Source organism: Ursus maritimus, unplaced genomic scaffold (assembly GCF_017311325.1).
Source record: "Ursus maritimus isolate PB19 unplaced genomic scaffold, ASM1731132v1 scaffold_23, whole genome shotgun sequence".
Taxonomy (NCBI): Eukaryota; Metazoa; Chordata; class Mammalia; order Carnivora; family Ursidae; genus Ursus; species Ursus maritimus.
The window spans coordinates 5,897,663-5,919,710 of NW_024424786.1; the positions used below are offsets into that span (position 1 = coordinate 5,897,663).

The following is a 22,048-nucleotide window of genomic DNA, read 5'->3' on the forward strand; positions in this document are numbered from 1 at the left end:
GCTCCCCCTGCTTGTACTCTTGCTCTCTCTCATTCTCTGACAAATAAATAAAATCTTAGGGGAAAAAAAAGGACGAATCTACATTTCTCTGTTCTGTAGATAGGTACAGAACATGTTCTTACTGTACTATGTAATATTTAAGTAAACCACCAAAGGTAACCATACTTACAGAAGTCTGTAAATATTGCATATTTCATCATTCCAATTATATGAAATGGTGATGGGGCAAAGTAGCAATCCAGAACCATGGTTTGGTTTTAAAGAACCATAGGCAGAAGTCAAATTTGTCATTTTTAGGGGCAACTCACAGGTCAGGTTGGAAATTCAGGATTTTTGAACCTACGAAACTCCTGGGTGAGATACAAAGAACACAACAGTGAGCTCATATCAAAGTTTATTTTTTAAATATTTTAAGTAAACTCTATACCCAAAGAAGGGCTTGAACTTAACAACCCCAAGACCAAGAGTTGCATGCTCTACCAACTGAGCCAGCCAGGCTCCCTGAGCTCATATCAAAGTTTAGAACCAAAAATGTTAATATGTTGATGAGAAAAGAAATGATAGCACAGTTCCTTTATTCCAGAAATAGTTTAATACAATCGTAGTACAGTTATGAAGTCACATTCAATGCACTGAATATATTCAAGGTATTAATAAAAATATTATACATCTTTACTACCTTAATATAATTAAAGTATTTGGTTCTTATGGATGAGACTACTTGCCATATTCATTCATATTTGCACTGCTAATCAAACAGCATGTAAGTAAATCCATGGATTATGGTAGTGGGGCTTTTAGTCCTTTCTGATCTGAAATCTAAGTATCAAAATTGAGTATATTTTTTTAAAATGCCACAATACTTGAATCCTAGAAAGAACAGTCAACCAATTTAAGGCAAAATATTGGAACTTTTATACAACTTTAATTTGAAAAGATAAAAGAATACTTTATCAAAGATCATACATGCCTTACAGTCAGCTACCTACAGATTTTTATAAAGGCAGTAACGAAAATGTCAGTGCAAGTTCTACATTGGGCTCCTCAGTAGAGAAAATGACAGGTTCTTGGAGTAGACCATTATTTTCGAATCCCAAAACACTGCAAGAGGAAAGGATTCTGGTGCAGGACTTACATGTAGATAATTATTTTTACTCAGTAAAGACAGGTATAAAACATTGTGATTATACATAAAAATTAGTGTCTTGGCCAGTTTGTTTCAACTTTTGCTTCAGATTTACTTTAATGCAAGCTTTAAAAAAATGTTTAAAAAAAACTGATTTAAAATCTACTTAAAGTAGTAGTGCAAAGAGGCGCCTCTGTCCCTTTTTTTTTTTTTTTTTGGTAAGGGCTGAAGATTAGCGTTTTACAAAGAAATAACTTATATTAAAATATATGTAAAATATGTGTATTTTTTTTAATGACCAAAGAAGGCACAAAATGAGTTAAATTAAGAAAAACATTACCACTTGTCCTGAACTCTGGTTAACTGTACAGTATTAATCATAATATACATTTTTAGGTAAGAAATCCAGATTTCTTGTAATTGAAAAGTGACATCACATTTTCTAGCTCTATTATTTGTGCTAAAAGACACCGCTGTAACAGACTGCAAACAGGCAGTACATACTGCGTCCCATTAACAATGACCTTTTACCAAGACAGACTTGGGTTTTGTTTGTTTGTTGTTGTTGTTTTACAGTGGCTAAGTGACAATTCATGGAATGGAATTAGGTCCTAAAAGCTTAAGTGAAAATATCTAACACTTCTTTATATCTGCAAAAGTACTTACACTCTTTAAGGAAATGTTAACTGGACGTGGAAAAGGTAAATTAACGGTGGTGCTTTGATTTGCATTTTAATTAAGTTATTAAATAGACAACATATTTTAACACTAAAAAAAAAAAAAAAAGAAAAAAGACATTCATATATCATCCTAACGGGGTTTCCTACAAATGGACCATTAGTGTTAGGCACCAAAAATTTCAAGTGTTTTTATTTTGTAACCTTATCTCACTGATACATCCTCAGCTGTTCTATTTCTGCTCTCTAGGTTTTACCATTTACTTTAAACATCTGCACAGTTCATAACAATTACGGGCAACTGAATAGGAGATTGTCCTTTCTCTGTTGGTATTCTTCATTGCATATTTTGTCAGTTATCTCACAGCAACTAGATTACTACAATCCCTATTACCATTTAAAAAGTGTCTGAAATTCCATTCTAGCCATGAGAATTAATATATCAACATATTTATTCAAACGAAACACAAAATTATGTGTGCAGCTGAATGAATAATAAAAATGAATTTTATCCTTAATGGTTACTGTAGAATAATTTCAATTATGTCCCTTACGATTCTGAATCCCACTGTATTAAGGAAAATAATTCATGTGAATGTATAATGTTTACAAATATAAGACAGCTTACAAGACAAAATGTGATATAAAAGTCTACATTAAAATTCAGTCTGGACCCTAGAATTCTTGTCCTGGGCCTCCTGTGAAGAGTCCGCCCTATTCATGGAGTTTTACTAAACAGGAATGGGTATGTAAGTGAACAATTTTCACTTGCTTAATGAGCAAGTGGAGTACAGATACATGGAGGTGGATTACCGAAGTTCAAGTCACACTCCTGGGAGTAAATGTAGGATTATAATGGAATGATGGCATTTAGCATACAGTTACATCAATGAATCTCATTCAGTTACAGGGCAACAAAAACATAAATGTCTGTTTAAGTCACATGAGAAGTAGAAAAAAATCATCTTTCTGTGGGAAAAACATTAGTAAATGTACATAATTCTTTAGTAAGTTGAAAGTGAGTGAGAACTACTTACTAATTATTTATCAAGTCAGGAAAAAATCAGAATGAAGTGCCAGGGAAGCGGATGAAGTTAAGGCACCATTATTTACAACTTCAGTGATTGGCACTTATTCTGAAAAGATTTTAAAGACATGGGTGATAAAAAGCAGTATTATATTCCACTACTTCTATAAACTACGTAGTAGTTCTGAACATCACTATTATTTGTGCTTTGCTTTCGGCCCTGTGAATAGCAGCTGCATTTTCTGGTAACATCCTGCACCTTTCCTTTCCTTTGGTGTTTGTGAACACACGCAGTGGTAAAGGTTGTAAAAGGTGCAAAACAGGAAAACATGCTGAGTCTGTGTAATAAGAAACAATGCAAAACAGAGGGCTGAACTGACATCGTACTATCTGACCAAACTAAAGCTATTACTCTGAATTACTCAAGGAAGGATTAAATCCTTCACCCACTCAGAGTCTTTCTCAGGACTTATTATATATTAAGTTTAGGGTTTATAGCATTCTGTATTATGACTTTAAAACAGCAACAGCTTCAACAAGTTCATAAAAGTTAATTATGTGACTGTTGGTCCAACAGATGCATTGAAATGCAGTAAGTACATTTACTTTATAATTTCTGTCCAAGTATAAAAATATTATGCAAAATTCCCAATTGTGTGTGTATACGTGTTTATGACTGTTCTTGCTTCTAAAACTCAGAAATTCACTAGCTTACAAATAGGTTGCTGCAGTCAGCTGATACCACTTAACCGTCTCTTTGCTCAAGTTGAAATCTTTCAAAGGCAGGGTCACTCCACCCAGGAAAAAATTCTCCCGCAGAGACTCTGCACTGAGAACACTGAGTTGAAGTTCTCTCTGTCTTAGGGTTTCTTTGCTGTATCCACTGTACACAAGCTACAGCAAAGGCAAAAAGAAAACAGTAAGTTATAAATTTTTTGTTTGGTTGGTTTCTTGGATTATTTTAAGTAAAAACAGAAGTGAGATTAGTAGTTAAAGAGACAACAGTTAATGACATTGATCATGACACATCTAGTAGAATTTGCCTCATACTTTAGATGCACATTTTCTATTTTAGGAGTCTTGGATTTTATTATCATTCCTCCGTGTCTGATATAGAAATGCACAGAGTAGAAAATTATTACGGGTAACAACTGAAAACATGGATTTTTGGAGATGGAGGTATGGGGAAGGGAAAAGCAATTACAAGGCGGCATGCCTTGAGATGATCCGATACCTGGGAAAGAGACTGGAAGGAAGCAAGTGGGGATAATGTAACTATTTTACAAAAAAATGAGGGATTAGAATTTCTTTTTGATGTCTTTTTTTTTCTGTTAGATTTTATATACCATGAAATAATTTCTGATTATCCATACTTCAATGCAAATTCACCAACTACCGATACAGTTTATAGCAAATCTGGAATGCTAAAAAGCTCTGACCACCACATTCAACACTTGGAATTTTTTTCAACAACGCCTCATCATAACTTATGAGAAACATCTCTGTAATCTAGTCCTTCTCACTGTTTAACTAATAAAAACTGAAAACTGACCACATTTCATTTCTTGAAAGTACAACACTACTAACGAGGGAAAAAGCCAATACTACTTTTTGAGAATAACACCAATCTGTCTTCACCAAACATTGTATATGCTTTTCAAGAGCTAAAAGCTATTCTGTGGTGTTAACAAACTGATGAAAATCCACATTTATTTCCTTCCAAATCTCTACCCAGACATTTTTGTGTGGATGTAATGTTAATGTACATAAATAATGTGGTGTTTATCCTAAAAAAGTAGTTGACTAAGAGCAGGTTTTAATAGTTGAGTAAGTTTCTATGTTGACCGTGAGTAGCTTAGCAGAGTCACAGTTCTGCTCCATCCTGTTCGGCCGATGCTTTGCTTACTGCTTTTAGTTTAGAGCACTCTGTCTGAAGTGGGTTGCTGACAGATTAAAATGAATTAGGAGGAGGAGGAGGATTTTGAAACTACATCCTATCAAAGGTAAAGGTAGTGAAGATGTTTTAAAAGGATAAACGCAGTTAGTTCTGTGTAGTTCCAAGTGGGCCAAGTGAGACCCATAGGTGCAAACTACAGGCAATGAAGATTTCAGCCCAGTATTGAAAAAAAAAAAAAATCAATGAGCTGGAACTGCCCAAAACAAAGTGGATGGACTGGAAGTATTTCAGCACAGACTGGACAACCACTTTTTGAAAATGTTGTAGAGGAGGTTCAAACACTGGAAAGGTGGTTGAAGATAATCACTAAGACCTTTTTAAAACATAAGGGTCAATGATGGCAGGTTCAATTCTGCAACATTTTGATAAATATCACTACACTGCTATTGATTGGCTTTACTAGTACATAAATACCTCTGCAACTGGTACCTAAAACTTTTAAATTTAAAGTGTTTAAAACTTAAAATCTCAAAAGAACAAATCTAGGACATTTTTAGATGATTTTAACTTACCATCTCATTGAATGTTGGATTCCTAGTTTTTCGTGAAATTTTGGTTTTACGTTTGGATGTTTTGTGGGTATCTGGGAGTAGGTATGTTTTGACATATGGATTTGGGTCTGCTCCATCCTCAGTAACCTATAAAGAAAAGTTTTTCTTTAATAGTAACACTTCCTACCAAGGTATAGGTTTTCCTCCACAATCATCATTATTTATAATCACTCACAAGGTCTTTGATGTGCATCACCATGATGAAAAGAGTACCATTTCGGTAAGAGATAGATAATTTCACTGCTCCTCCAATTTGGCCTGGAGTAGGACTGAAGGGACCTGCATCTGAAAATATAAATACATTCATCTTTATTTTTTCTTGCTTACAGTAGTACAAACTATGACAAAAAAATTTCTGCTTTAATTCCGGGATCATCATATGTGGGGAAAGGAAAGGTAAATAACCTAGTAGGCCACTGCTTTATACTTCTTTAATAATCACATTCTGTTAGGAAAGTTATGTTTATCCAGAAACTGACAGGCTTAGAAGGAATACCCTCCTCTCATTCTCACTACATTCACGGAGAAATTATAACTTGCAAGTCATAGGGAAGCCATGAATTATCAATAAAGAGAAAAAATAATCTTACCAGCAGACCTAGCTATTCCTTCAGCTTTTTCATCACGAAGTAACGGGTGGAAAAAAGTACAAACAAGATCACACTAAGAAAGAAGAGGAAAAAAAATTATTAATTTAAATGTCATGCAGCACAAAAAATAGTATGTTCTTTTTCAATTAGGACAGTCACCTCTGCTACATCCGTTGAAGCACTCATCAAACTCTGTAAGTAACTGTTCAACTCAATTTTCCTTTTGGCTGCTACATCTTTTATGTGTGTTCTTCCTAGAACCATCCTATTAGGAAAGCTACAAAAGAAAACACAGGGGGGATTTAAACTATTTCACTTGGAGGTATTTACAGAACTAAGCACAATATTTATTTAGAAATATATATATATTTAAAAAAATACTTAAATACAAAGTGGAATCTTAATCTTCTAGAAAGTAAATTTTTGTAATTTCAAAGTACTGGAGATAAAATAGTTCAAGTACCTGTTAGCCTTTTCTAAACCTTGGCACAAAAGAGACACTATTTTGCTATTTATTACTTATTTTCTACTATTTTTTCTAAAGATTAATCCATTCGCAAATATTTTATGCATATCTTATCCTCCAAAACAATCATTACTCAATCAGCCACAGTTACTGTTGATATCAGTCCCATACCCTGTCAACATTGGGTCCACAAGTGACATAGGGTCCAAATCAAGAATAATCTTAACTCTGCATATTTTGTTGGCAATGAAAAATGAGACTGCATGTGGAAATAAACTCTGATACCCACTTTGCTGACTCTTTACTTCTGAAATCTAGTCTGAGAAGAATATGAGCAACATGACACAAGAAATCTATTAGTCATTAGCTACGTTAAAAATGAGGGTTTTGAAAGGGTAACAGATACAAAACTAAGTACTAAGATTTTGACCAACAGTCTCAATGCCTCAGCTTATATTTTTTAGAGGAGCTCAATATGGCCATAATTATTTCTGCAGTGATTTAAAATCTGACTTTTCGAAAACCAAGATCCCAAATTATTATCTTATGTTGCAGACTATGGTAGAGACAACAAATTAAAAGATTCAACTAAGTTCCTTGACCTCACTGTAAAGGTAGCTGAAGTAACGATTTACCTAATCAAATATGATTTAAAAAAAAAAAAAAGCTTCAACTGTAATTAGAAAGCTAGAAAATCCCCAATTTTAAGTTTAGGATCTTGATCATTTATTCACTGTTTATTCATTCAAGAAAACCTTATAGTTCCTTGTCTATGTATAGTACTTTTATCAGGCCCTTGTGATACAAAAGAAAGTCAGTCACACATGGTCCACTGTATCTTACTAAATGTTTACAGAAAGCTTTTGACCGACACTTGGTAATTGTTTCCTATTAAAAAAAGGATTAATGTACAAAAATGGGAACATACCCTGGTAACTTCCAAAGTGGAAAAATAATACTGAGCTTATTGTGAAGTTCCTGAAATTCATCAAAAGTCCGGAACACAAATGATGGCTCTAGCTGTCCTTCCCTCAAAATTCGGACTACATAAATCTGAAAAGAAACCACACCCCAAACACATTAGATTAAGAAAACAAAACAAAAAGCCTCTCCTGACAGAAAGTTTACGACTTGACCATTCTATATAGTCGCAGTGCTAGTAATACATATGTCACCAAGAGGAAACAGCAAACATAAAAGTCATTGTATTTATAGACGTCTAACTATATCAAAGAGTGATATTAACCACTGTAAGATATATAAACAAGAACTGGAAAGTGAAAGTCATTTATTTCCAGGATTAAATATAATAAATGTACTTCCTGAAATTTATAAATTTAGTACATTTCCGATGAACACATTAATAAGTTCATTTAAGAGAGTAAATGAGAAAGGCAAAATTTATGGTGGCAGGAGGATGAGGGAAAACTTGTCTTACTGGATATTTAAAGTATTATAAAGTCACAGTACTTTGCAGAGTAAAATACTGGCGTAGAAAAAAGTAATATTTATCTACAGAAGACCAGATATAAATTCAGGGATATACATTTAAAATATGCTAACATTATAATATCTATATTATAAACAATTGGGGAAAAAATGGAATATTCAATAAAATGGTGTTAGGATAAAATGCTAAATAAACTTACAAAAATTTACTAACAATAAAATAGGTGAAAATTAAAATAATAAAGTTGCTTTCTAAGATACCAGGTTGTCAAAAACTTAAAGACAATGCTGTAAAGTATTTCCCAATAAAAATATTAGCACAAGGGTGAAAAACAGCAATAAAACAGTTGATAATGCTATCCATGGGGAGGTGGGAAGCATACTAAAGATCTTGATTTTGTTTAAGGATGAATTTTATATGTGTGTATGTTTAATAATATTTCATCCCTAGAAAGTAGAATGAGAACTGAAGACTTTATGTGCTTTTACATAGGTTCAGTTTGTTACAATGAGCAAGCTTTACCTTAAATTAAGAACAAATTGAAGAGAGGAAAAAAAGCAAAAGAGCACCACCTTTTAAATCTTGTCTCCAGAAGGAAGAATATCATTTGTCCCCCATGGTTTGGGAGCAAATTTACCAAGAAATAAATACCAAAAAACAATTAGGGATTCCTCAAATATTTATTTATTTTTGGGCCATCCATGGGAGAAAAAAGTATGAAAAGAACAACAATGCATGCATGAGTCTCTACAAATACCAAAACCAAACTTACATAATGTTTATCTGGGTTGTATTTCTTATGATAAGTGAAAACAGAGACTTCCTTGATTCGACCATCTTGTCTAAACGAGTATGTTTTGGGTGAAAATGAAAGGATGGGCTCATCATTGGAAGGAAGACCAGAAAAACGCAACTGAGCAAGATTGTGAATGAAGAAGTTAAACTTTGTGGCAATGCTTCCCAAACTTGATTCAATAAGCCTACAAAATAATTGGAAAATATGTTAATAGTAAATGTTCACAAGAAAACATGTTCAGTTCTTTGAAAATAATAAAGGATGAAAAAACATTTTCATTCCTTTTTAAAAAATTTTTTTAAGATTTTATTTTTAATATCTGCACCCAATGTGGGGCTCAAACTTATAACCCTGAGATCAAGAGTCACACAATCCATCCAGCCAGGAGCCCCTCAAATTCTTTTTTTTTTTTAATCTACCTATCTATCAATCAAGAGATACAAATGTTCTTTTATTAAAGTAAGCTCTAGAACCTTGGGGCGCCTGGGTGGCTCAGTCAGTTAATCATCCAACTCTTGATTTCTGCTCAGGTTATGATCGCAGGGTTGTGAGATCGAGCCCTCTGTTGGGCTCCTTAAGATTCTCTCTCCAACCCCCCCAAAGTGAGCTCTAGGCCCAACATGGAGCTTGAACTCATGATCCTGAGACCAAGAGTCACATGCTCTACTGCCTGAGCCAGTCGGCACCCCCATTGTCATTCCTTTTAAAATATTAAGCAGATTCTCACTTTGCCAAGGATTTCCTTTGTTCTTTAAGCCAAAAACCCATTAAAAGATATTGCATCCCAACAAAACATTTTAGTACAAGAAAATCTCTATTCCATCCCATCCCACTGCCTCCCAAGGAATGATGCTGTATTTCTTGAGCTCTGTGGGATCTAACACTAACTAAAAAACTATGAGGGATAGAAGATGACTGGTATAATGCCAAAAAAGATGATCATTATTTAATTCCCTTTTAATAAACAGGGAAGTTGACAACTAAACAGGTATAGAAGGAAGCATCGAAAGTAATCCAAATTTAATAAAATCTTTCTATCAAACAGTTGTAGAATCTGGTATCAGATTCCTTCAGACAATCATAATTTCCCTCAGTTGGAGAAAGAAGTTTTGACAGGATAGGGAGTTTGACGGGGATATATCTGGAAAGCAGGCTTGGATAAAACATTTTAGGCATGCAAAAGAAACAAGAAGTCTCAGAAGCAGGATAAAGAAATCCAGAAAGAGGAAGAAGATTCAAAAAGAATAGTCTAGAACCTCACACAAAGGTTCCCGCTTTGCTATGGACCGAATATTTGTATCCTCCAAAATTCCTATGTTGAGACCCAACCCCATAGGGCCTTTATGGAGTCAGTAATTAAGATTTGATGAGGTCTTAAGGATAAAGTTCTGATCCAATAAGATTAGTGTTCTTATAAGAAGAGACAAGAAAGTTTATGCTTTCTTGCTCTTTATCTCCTTCCTTTCTGTGAGGAAACAACGAGAAGGCAGTTGTCTGTAAGCTAGAGCCCTCACCAGGAAGTGAATGAGCTGGCACCTTGATCTTGGACTTCCCAGCCTTTAGAAGTAAGAGAAAGTAAGTGTTTATCGTTTAAGCCATGTTGTCTATGGTATTTTGTTATGGCCACTCAAGCGAACTAATACATGCCTGCTTTATAGTTTTGCCCACAGGCACCAATGAATCTCTTTTGAAAAACAGAACAAAACCCATCAATACCTAAATTATCAGGATTAGTTTGGAAGGCTATACAAAAGCCAGCTTCCTTCAATTCAATTCAGCCCAGACTCTTGAGACTAGGGAAGTCCAGTCCAGTTTTCTATCTTTTCCACTGAGAGGAAGAAAGCAAGAGAAAAAAGAAAAAAGAACATGAGCTCATAGGTCCCTCCCTGCTGTGGCATAATAATGAGGTGGTACCACTAGATAGTGGCCAACCTGGTCACCAGACTTTTAGAACACATTTGCCAGGAAGATCTGCCTTTAAAGCAAAAATGACAAGTTCAAATGCCAATAATCAGTATATGTGTTTTAATACTACATCATAGAGTAAAAATTTACTAGAGCAGTGTCCCAGAGTTTGCAGTTTTAAGTATTTATGGTATCCATGAAAATTGTTTAGGCAAAATCTTGAAAAACAGATTAGTACAGATATTATTTTAGAAAAAAAAAAGAACAAAAACTTTGTACTTGGCACTACAGGAAATATGCTTTCCAGAAAGTTCATAAATAGGATGTTTATAATTCAAGTCATATACTAAATAAAACTTGAGTCATTTTAAAATAAATTTAAAGTGTTATTGCAAATCCTTTACATTTACTCAGTAAATAAACTTCTGACATAAAATATACTTTTGATAAGCCTACTTGCCAATACTGTGAATCACAATTATTTCCTAAAAATCAGATTTTTGATATACAGCATTTGTTTAAACTAAGGAAAACCAATCAAAGCTCTGTGCCTTCTCTAATTTATTTAAATATGCCTTACCTAGTAAAGAAAATTGTAGCTTCTGCATCTGTAGTTTGCGGTTGAAGTGCATCTCTAACATACTTCAAGTCTTGAATACTTGTAAGTTCTGGTAACCCTGAAGGAATCATCTATAGAAAGGGAAAAAGAGTTTGTGAGTTAAACTTTTTAAAAGTCTGTGTCCCCCCCGCCCCAACCCTTAAAAGCTGGCCAAGTAATTAGAACTACAGCAAACAATCATAGTTTTGAGGAGTTTATATTAGTCTTATAGGGACCTAAGTGATTCAGTTATAAATGAGAAAAATTGAGGTCAAGTAAGTCAATTGTTGGAAGTCACAAAGCCAGTTTATGGAATAAAACCTGTGAAATCCAGACCTTTTATCTAGTCCTCTGTTTTATCAAGTTCAGTCAAAATAATCATAGCGGAGGTTTACTTTTAACTTAAGACACATCCAGAAAAGTATAGAAATCTGAACACACCCAAATTAAGATACAAAATATGTTCCAGCATCCCAGATGACTCTCTTGGGGTCCCTTGCAGTTACTTTTACTCCTCACCCCCAGGGCAGATGTGACTTCGGTTTTGTATTTTATATAAATGGTGTCTGGCATATTTTACATAGCAGCAATTTTTGAATATTTTGATAGTATTTCTGACATTTGAAACTACAGTAAATTTTATTCCAAAATACCCTTCTTTAGATATTGAAACACAGAGCATTAATGTAAATTAAAGTCTTGTAAAAGAATAGTTACCAGTGAAAGGAGGTTAAGAAAGAGGTTTGTCTGTTTTCTTATTAAGTTGTAGGCCTGACAACAGAGGTCCACAAACAACTGGAAACGAATGGTAGGCTTTTCACCCCCATTAATGACATACGCCATATCAGAGGTCAGCACAAAAGGAGCCCGATCCCTATTTAAAAAGAAAGTATACAACAAAAAGTATTATTTACAGAAGATATTCAAATAGTGCTTTTGTTACCACATGGTTATTGAACTAATCTATCTGAGCCACAGCAATTTCCAATTGGGAAATTTAGAATCAGGCAGGTTTGAATCTGCATTAAAACTTCTAAATTTGCATTTTCATGAAAGCCATCATATAATCAATCTCATTATTTAGATAGAACACATATATAATTTTTTCCAAGATGATATTTATAAACCCTCACACTCAAATAGAGATCAAACAGTAGTTACAAATATACAGAGAGAAAAATTTGGCACTCATTGCCATTATACAAATGGGAACATTTCTAATAGGTACCTCTAACTAGTTAAATATACCTTAATTCATTTCAACAAAGGTTACTACACACACACACACACACACACACACACACATATTCTTATCTACTACATGGTCAAGTCATCTCTTAGGGGGCGCCTGGGTGGCTCAATCGTTAAGCGTCTGCCTTCGGCTTAGGGCGTGATCCCGGCGTTATGGGATCAAGCCCCACATCGGGCTCCTCCGCTATGAGCCTGCTTCTTCCTCTCCCACTCCCCCTGCTTGTGTTCCCTCTCTCGCTGGCTGTCTTTCTGTGTCAAATAAATAAAATCTTTAAAAAAAAAAAAAAAAGTCATCTCTTAGGGTCTTTTTTAATCCCTAGTCAGGCTCAATGGGAGCTAAAAGCCAAAAAACAACAAGAAAAGAGGCAAGTTTGGGGACATTAATTTGTGAAAATGTGCCTTTCTTTTAAAGTAAGTTGTGTCCAGGGGCACCTGGGTATCTCAGTGTCAGTTAAGCGTCTGCCTTTGGCTCAGGTCATGATCCTGGGGTCCTGGGATTGAGCCCTACATTGGGGTCCCTGCTTGGCAGAGAGTCTGCTTCTCCCTCTCCCTGCCACTCCTCCTCTCCCCACTGCTTGTGCTCTCTGTCAAATAAAAAAATAAAATCTTAAAATAAAATAAAATAAAATAAAATAGTTGTGTCCACTAATTAAAATCAATGTTATGGCTAAATGTGTCAAAAGAAAGGTTCCTCAAAATACACAAAGACATCAATCTTAAATAAAATTCTGATCCTATCAAAATGAAAACACCTTTAGCATTACTTGAAATGACTGAACTTGAAATCAATGACCTCTTGAATTAATCTGAGAAAAAAAACCAACAACTTCAGTTTTTTTAGGAAGAAAAAAGTGGACAGGAAAAGTGGAGAAGGGATAGATTGTAGAGAGGCTGACATTAAAACCACCAAAACCTTAACCATCGTGTGGTAAAAGAAGTCGATTTCTTTTTCCTTCAAGTACAATTATGGAAACTCTTCCAGACATATATACACATGATGGATGGATATAGATAATTTTATTAATACCTTTTGAAAAGTGATCCACAATGTGGAAACCTGCTTCAGGATTACCTGGAGTACTTGTTTTTCTTGTTTTTGTTTTTTTAAGGTAGGCTCCACACCAAAAGTGGGGCTTGAACTCACAACCCTGAGATCAGGAGTTGGATGCCCTACTGATTGAGCCACCCAGGCGCCCCCGGGGGTACTTGTTTAAAAAAAAAAAAAAAGTGCCCTTCTTTTCTTTAGCAACAACAATAACAATACTAAATTAGTACCTTTTGAAGCTGCCAAACATTTGTGCATGGCCCAAAAACTTTCCAAAGTCAATATGAAACATGTGCCCTGTGCTTCGAAGCATTATATTATCATTGTGTCGATCACAGATGCCTAGAACATAGGTGGCTACACAGCATCCAGCACAAGAATAGATAAAATTTTCAGAAGCCTATAATAAAGATATAAAATTATTTTAGAAAAAAAATATTTTTAAAGGAGGTAGGTTATAAAGATTAAAGTAGTTCATCACCCTTTGAAAACACTACCGTAATTCATTTTTCAACAGCTTATAGACTAGGTTATGGTAACAAAAGCCAGCCTTGTCTTATTTCGAAAACAAAAACACCCTTCTAAATGTGGTTACTGCCCTTTCTCCCTAGCTACTGTCTTTTAACAGGCAGAGATACTGCCAGTCCCTACTTAGGATATGTGCTGCCTTTGAACATCTTTTAAGAATCACTCTGTGGAACTCTGCTCTCACAGGCTCTGTTGTTTCGTACAAGTAGTGTTAACACTGTGACAAAGATTAATCTGAATAAAAGAATATTTTTCCCTTTTTTGGCTTATAGGGAGGGCATGTATGAAGAAAGTCAGCTTGTATCTTTAAACATACAGTAATATAATTAATGTGTTTTGTTGACTCCTTATGTGTCACACCTGCAAGTTTTTCAAAGATGGAGCTCTTCTTTCACTTCAGTCTTGCCTGCCCTGGGGATTAAATTACTAACATCGTATCATACAGAAGGATGCAGCAAGATGTACACAATGAGTATTTTTACCTAAAGCATGTGCATTTAATTTATTCTCAAGCTGCTACATTTCTGAACTGAGCAGTCATATGGCTCTACATGTCCATGTGGTTATTTCATAACTCCCCAGAAATCATTACTGATGACGGTAAGAGCAAATGTTTACACAGCACTTACCACAAACCAGGCACTACTCTTTCTACACACCTACACACATGCATGTACATGCACACTCTATGACATGGGCATGATTATGACTGTCATTTTATGTATGAGGGAAACTGAAACACAGAAGTTCTTTGCCCAAGATCACATAATTTTTAAGTGGCAGACCCAAGATTCACCCCAAGCAAAATGACTCCTGTATGTTATATTCTCTCTTAGTAAAGGACATTGAGAGTTAAATGCATAAAAGGCACTCAACGTATGTTATCTGACAATTATTTAGTGTCAAACCACTTTCTCAGAACCACAAAAGAGCCAACATTACTATATACAAGTATAGGCTTCTGTTGCACTGCTTTCCCCACACCAAACGTAAGAAAAGGGAGTGATCTTAAACAGTTTAAAAGACTAACAAAGGGCAAAATTCCTCTATCTTCTTAGGTCAACAGATAGACTTTGTATGTATTGGTAAATGTGATACAGTAATGACTTGACATAAAGTAGGTGGGCAAATGATATTAAAACTGAGATCTCCTTACATTGCCTTTGAAAGTGTTCTTGAAAAAAAAAAAGTATTCTTAAGTCTTTCTTAGGCCAATTTAGGATCATTAGAGGCCTTATGTCCTAAGAGATTTCCCTTTCCCTTTTTCCCCCATTTTTTTTTCCTTAAGTAAACTCTACTCCCCCCTCCACCGACATGGGGCTTGAACTCACAACCCTAAGGTCATGCATGGGGCACCTAGCTGGCTCAGTCGGTTAAATGTCTAACTCTTGGTTTTAGCTTAAGTCATGTTCTCATGGGTGGTGGGATTGAGCCCAGCATTTGGCTCCTGCAGCAGGGAGTCTGCTTGAAGATTCTCTCTCCCCTTTCTCCCTCTGCCCCTCCCCCCACTGGTGCGCTCACATGCACTCTCTCTAAAATAAATAAATCTTAAAAAAAAAAGTCACACACTACCGACTGAGCCACCCTGAGATTTCCCTTTCCTATTACAGAATTCAAAAGTATGCTGAAACAAAAAATTGACACCTCTAATAATAACAGCTATCAACTACAGAATTTAACTCTGTGTAGGGCTCTCTATATAAATTCATCTAAATCTTACAATAGCCTTATAGTGCTATTATTTTTTACAGCCATAATACATACTATAATACCAAAAAAAAAAAAAAAGTACTATAATACCATAACGTATACTATTTTATATCCCAGGTCACTGAGGCATAAAAGAGGTTAATACTTTGACCAAGGCTCAATACTTGGTGACTTGGAACCTAAGTTCAAGCTCAGAGAGTCTGGCCCATAATTTTCCTCTCAACTCCATACGATACAGCAGTCTTACTCATTTCCAAAACTTTTCCCAAGATCTTTGTTAAATATAACATTCTGGGTCATGAAAATACCTCTGTTTTGCTGGCTTCTAAATGCATGCTTGGAATGTTTTGGGGGTTATTAGGCATTGGTTTCACTCAGATTCTTGCCATTAAATGCACTGTTTATACACAAACATATATATATATAAATTTTTTTTTTAACTTAGAGAAAGACACTGTTTTCACAACTTAGACTACATGGCTGGAAGATGAAAGCATTTATGACCTATGTAATACATTTTTGACAAAGTTATCTGGAATAAGAAGACTTGCCAATCACCTTTTCATATTCCTCTTCAGAAGGATTGTATTTTCTCAACCACTCTGCAAGGGGTTTATCTTTAAAGGATCCGGTCACACCATATTCCACTTGGATTTTCCTGAGGGTATCTGAAGCAGGAACTAGCTCCACCATACCTTTAACAACAAAACATCAAGCTACGTAAAAATATCTCCCCAAAAGTAAGCCTTTAAAAAATTTATAGCTTTCAATCTTTGACATAAGACATCAGTTAGGAATTATTTTTAAAAAATCAAGTCTGGCAGCCCATGCTAGAAAATTTGAGAAATCAAAATAATTTTTTATTTTCAGAAGCACCCAAAATTTAACAGTTGAACTTGACTTTGAGGCTCCATAATCTGTACAACCATGTACTACGCACCACCCCCCTGCAAGAATAACAATTTTAATTACAAATTAGATGATACTGACTTAGTAAAGTTACTTAGTTAATAAACTTACTCTGATCATGTATTTGGGCAATGATGGAGTGTTTCAGAGTACACTAAGCCCTTTCAAAGGGAAGAATAGATTAAGATTGTCCTTGTGACATATTTAAGTATTAAGTATGTGTTTCGCTTTCCTACATGAAATGTAAATGCCTGGCTAGGCAAATCATTTTTTTTTCCTCTACTTTTAAAACAAGTATCAAATTAATATATTATGGGACATCTACATAAGGGAATACAATGAAGTAGATCTTTATGTGCTTATGCTCTAAAATAAGCTTTAAATACAAAATCCAGATAGAGGACTGTCCTTTTGTGCTTAAAAGAAAGACTGGGATGCCTGGGTGGCTCAGTTGGTTAAGTGTCTGCCTTCAGCTCAGGTCATGAACTCAGAGTCCTAAAACTGAGCAGGGAGCCTGCTTCTCCCTCTCCCCCTGCCCCTTGTCCCCCTGCCATCTCCCACTCACACTCTCTTTCAAATAAATAAGTTCTATTACATGCTACATTTACTATGTGCATGTATTATTTCTATAGTTAAAAAATTAGTTTTACATATTTTCAAAATCAAGGAGATGCACTGGTGCCAAAATAAAAGATATGGACAGAGAGACCTGCTTCAGACAAAAGACTGGAAGAAACCAAGTTGGCCAAGGCCTTCAGACCACCCCAAAAGAAAGTATGCAGGGCCAGTTTGTAATCCTAGCAGTCTGGTCACACAATGAATAATGAATTCATTGGGATCTTTTATGTTGTTTTGGTTGCATCATCTAGTTTATAGTTCACAGTGCCATCCTTTTTCAATGAGTACCTGCACCTTGATTCTATGACTATGTTTAATCAAATTTTTAATATACATACAAATTTCTAATTTCATAATCAAATATACATACATATAAATTACTATGTGCTAAAACAGTGGACTAAAGTTTATAAAATATTCAATGCACTACTAGCCTTGTAAGGTATGGTCCCTACCTTGAGAGAACTTAAAATCAATCCGGGGAGGAGGAAAGATACACCAGTAAATATCTGGTGAATATTTAGACAACTGTTGAGTCTGAGAAAGTGAGGGATTACTAGAAACACTGAAATACTAGTTAAAACTTCACAGAGGATATGGATGTGATTTCATCTGAAAAATAAGGATACTTGTGAGGTTAACACAAATGAAAAAGCTTAGGCCAGAGCAAGACACAAAGTAAGCACTTAACCATTAGTTAGAAACAACATAAAAAACAAGAGGAATCTGAATGCCTCCAAAGTTACAAGGCATTCCATAAGAAGAAAGAAGAAGTGCAACTATATGAAATAAGTGTGGTGACAGAAAAGGCAACCTAATGAAATGGTAGGCTCTCACTGAGGAATCTTATTTAATAAAACAACTTACACTTACAAAACCAACCAGCAAGAATTCTTTTTTTTTTTTTAACCAGCAAGAATGCTTGAGATTTTATTTATTTTAGAAAGACAGAACAAGAGAGTGCATGCATATGAGTGGGGGAAGGGGCAGAGGGAGAGAATGTTCAAACAGACTCCCTGCTGAGTGCAGAGCCTGATGTGGGGCTCCATCCCACAACCCTTGAGATCATGACCTGAGCTGAGACCAAGAGTCAGAGGCCCAACCGATTGAGCCACCCAGGCGCCCCCAACCAGCAAGAATTCTTTTTTTTTTCCCGGCAAGAATTCTTAAATTGACCTGATCTCCTTTTTGACAAGATAAAGCCTGTACATCCTAAATTGAGAAAGGAAAGTGATAAGGATAAAATGGAGAAATGTGGAGTAGTTGAGAACACAATGAAGTAGATGAGTCCCAAGTAAAATACAAGTACCTAAAGATTTAGCAATCACCTGAAAGGAAATCTCATGTCTCTAGTGACGTGACACAAGGGCTGGTCCTTGGTCCTCTCTTAGTAAACATTTTCTTCAATAACTTAGCAGAAGCTACAGAATATATGTGCTTCAAATCAGTTCATGACACAAACTAGGAGGTTCAATGACAGATAACAAAACTCAGATTTTAAAAAGAATCCAAGAGGGTGAAAAGTAATGGATCAAATACAACAAGAAAGTTAAAGGTCCTCTACTTGGGTGTAAGATACAAAATGTACAAGTACAGAATGGCCACAACATGATGTAGCAGGAACTAGTATGATGGTTTTATTTGTAAGTTCTGCACGTGCAATACTTTGCCTACTTTGCATTCTACAAAATCCAGGTGCCATTCTCAGAGACTGAATCACTTGAGCCCTGTTTTACAGTGGGAACAATCAGATAATAAGGTAATCTAAAGCTATATGTGACAAATGGCTGAAAAATGTGGAACTCAGGATCTGAGGCCATAATATTCATCATCACAAAGAAGGATTTGACTTAATTACATGAAAGTCTATAAACAGAACTGGAACTGATGGATAGAAGACACTAGGAGTCAGTTCCCATTCACCAGAATACAAGAAAAACTCTACAGCCATCAGAGTTATCCAGGATAGGACTACATTGAAATGCAGTAAATTTCCTTCACTATAGGCATTTAAGCATAGTGAATGGCAAATATTATAAGGATGACTAGATAATTCTTCAGGTGACTTTCTGGTGCCTGTGATTAGAATCTGAGAAGCATTTCTCATTTCCATCAACCATAAATGTTCTTTCCCTCCTTAAAAACCCCACAGCACTGCCTTTGTTAATTCTCTTAGAGTTTTTAGGGACTCCTGGATGGCTCAGTCAGCTAAGCATATGTCTTAGGCTCAGGTCATGATCCCAGGGTCCTGGGATAGAGTCGCTCATCGGCCTTCTCGTTCAGTGAGGAGCCTGCTTCTCCCTCTGCCTACTGCTCCCTCTGCTTTTGCTCTCTCTCTTTCTCTGATAGATAAATAATATCTTTTAAAAATTCTCTTATAGCTTTTAGCTTATTAAAGCATTTTCTTTCTTTCTTTTTTTTTGAAAGATTTTATTTGACAGAGAGAGAGAAAATGAGAGAGGGAACACAAGCAGGGGGAGTGGGAGAGGGAGAAGCAGGCTTCCCACTGAGCAGGGAGCCCGATGCGGGGCTCGATCCCAGGACCCTGGGATCATGACCTGAGACGAAGGCAGACGCTTAACGACTGAGCCACCCAGGCGCCCCTTATTAAAGCATTTTCAAATTACTTTATATGTCTTTAATTGCTTCCCTCTAAATATAAACACTACATGGTATTAGCATTTTGTAGATGGTAGATCAACAACAAACATTTGTTGAATAAGAGTAACGATAATGGTTACAATTTATTTAGCACCTAATATATATCAGATACTGGGGTGTTTTACATTCATTATCTTTTAATTATCACAATATTTCTGGGTGTAGTGCTTTTATTATTCACACTAAACACATGTGGTAAGGAAGAAAACTTATTCAATAAGATAATAAGATGAAGCCTGTGCTAAAGTAGAAAAAATTTTTGACACCATTATATTATTTTGCAGAAATGAAATCAGAATTGGTTTAACTTAGACATCTTAATTTTAAATTAAAAGCTAAAGACCATAAAGTCCTCATTCAGTCAATCAATGGGACCCTCTGGTTACTGCAAAGCATTTATTAGGGCTATTCAATGAGTTATTTCATTGTGAACAAATAAATCAGTAAAGTAACACTAAATTAAAGTAAGAAACAACTGCAATCATAGTGTACCAGCATCAGGACTCCCTCAGGACAGGTATACTCTGAGCTAAGTTCATAAAAAGAAATAATAAGACACCAAAACAGAGCTGACAGACATACCTCGATCTCTGCCAGTTGAGAGGCATTTGAAAATTACCATCCTCAGATCTAGTCCTTCTTTAAGCCAGATCTTGTCCATAATCTTTATCATCTGTAAAGCTAACATATCTTGCCGAAGATCTTCACCAACCTTGAAATCAAGGAAACAAAATGAAACCTGTACCTTTCCAAAAGACTTACTATGTTATATACTGTAAAAGGCAGGGGTAGGGGGAAATGGTGGAAAGAGTGANNAAACAGAACTGCCTTTTATTTTTCTACAGCATTCCAGAGGAAATTACTTGACTTCTTCATGTCTCGGTTTCTTGAACAATACACTTTTTAAAAGGTTAGATTTTATGGTATGTGAATCATATTCAATTTTTTAAAAGGGCAAAATGGAGGATCTCTGTCACGATCAAAATATTCCTTACCTTGACTGTATCAATGCCAATATCCTGATTGTGATATTGTATGATAGTTTTGCAAGATGTTACATTGAGGGAAACTGGGTAAAGGATACTTAGGATCTCTGTATAATTTCTTACAACAGACTGAATCTACAATTATCTCAAACTAAAGGTTTACTTAAAAAAAATAAAAATTAAAAAAGTTAACCTTCCCCAAACGAATTAATTCTAGCTGGAATCACATCAATTTTTCATTTTCTTTTTTAAACTGGACAAAATAACTTTAAAACACATAATGATGAATACATTTTTTGAGACCAGTCAAGGAAATTACAAAAAAATAAAATAAATTAGGGGAGATTAGCCCTAACAAATATTAAAACTTAACATACAAAATTTCTGTATTCAAACAGATGGTACTGTTTTAGGAAAAGGCAAATACATCAGTAAAATATAGTCCTAAATCAGATTTGAGTTATGAGAACCTGCTATATATATATACACACACACACACACATATATACAGATTATACATACATACACATATACACATCTGTACGTATTCATAAAGATAGCTTCTCTTGAGCCATCTTTTATATACATATGAACCTGCACTGACTGAACTCATTGAATTAACTAAAACTCTCCATTCTTTCTTAAAAATATACAAATTATGATCACAACACCAGAACTTTGGTCATAGATTACTCTGTAGTATTCCACTCCTGCTGTTTCCCACAAGTTATATGTTTTATGTTTCGAAAAGCCAGTGCCATTGCTCATGGTTGTACAGTTTCACGCTATACAACTCTATGGGGTACCATTCACATCATAATCTGTGTGAAAGGCACTGCCTGCTAAAGTAATGATGTGCTCAACCAGCACAGCCGTATGTAGCAGCTCTGGCCCAGAGTTGTATTTGTTCCCAAATCTGTTCAGAAACAGTTTATGTCAGCAATAATTTTTCACAGAACTACTCAATTTAATTAAATATTAAATAAAATTACATTTGCAATTTGGAAAAGGAATTTGAGAAAAGAATTTTTAAAGTACCATATAAAAACAAAGTAACCTTGGGGTGCTTGGGTGGCTCAGTCGGTTAAGTGTCTGCCTTTAGCTCAGGTCATGATTCTGGGGTCCTAGGATGAACCTGCACTGGGCTCCCTGATCAGCAGGGAGTCTGCCTCTCCCTCTGCCCCTCCCTCCCGCCTG

At 35.4% G+C, this 22,048-nt stretch overlaps 1 protein-coding gene across 1 annotated transcript in view; it reads right to left on the minus strand.

Moving 5' to 3' along the window:
• Positions 1 to 903: 903 nt before the first annotated feature.
• The window catches only part of PIK3C2A (phosphatidylinositol-4-phosphate 3-kinase catalytic subunit type 2 alpha), a 101,102-nt gene continuing 79,957 nt past the window's right edge, over positions 904 to 22,048 (minus strand). The window contains exons 22-33 of the mRNA XM_040638860.1: positions 20,448 to 20,577; positions 16,236 to 16,372; positions 13,670 to 13,839; positions 11,861 to 12,017; positions 11,126 to 11,235; positions 8,617 to 8,824; positions 7,323 to 7,447; positions 6,088 to 6,205; positions 5,929 to 6,001; positions 5,514 to 5,623; positions 5,300 to 5,425; positions 904 to 3,724 (exon numbers count right to left, since the gene is read on the minus strand). Of these exons, the coding sequence (XP_040494794.1) occupies positions 3,542 to 3,724; positions 5,300 to 5,425; positions 5,514 to 5,623; positions 5,929 to 6,001; positions 6,088 to 6,205; positions 7,323 to 7,447; positions 8,617 to 8,824; positions 11,126 to 11,235; positions 11,861 to 12,017; positions 13,670 to 13,839; positions 16,236 to 16,372; positions 20,448 to 20,577 (1,647 nt within the window). The 3' untranslated portion in view covers positions 904 to 3,541. The remainder of the gene's footprint in view (positions 3,725 to 5,299; positions 5,426 to 5,513; positions 5,624 to 5,928; positions 6,002 to 6,087; positions 6,206 to 7,322; positions 7,448 to 8,616; positions 8,825 to 11,125; positions 11,236 to 11,860; positions 12,018 to 13,669; positions 13,840 to 16,235; positions 16,373 to 20,447; positions 20,578 to 22,048) is intronic.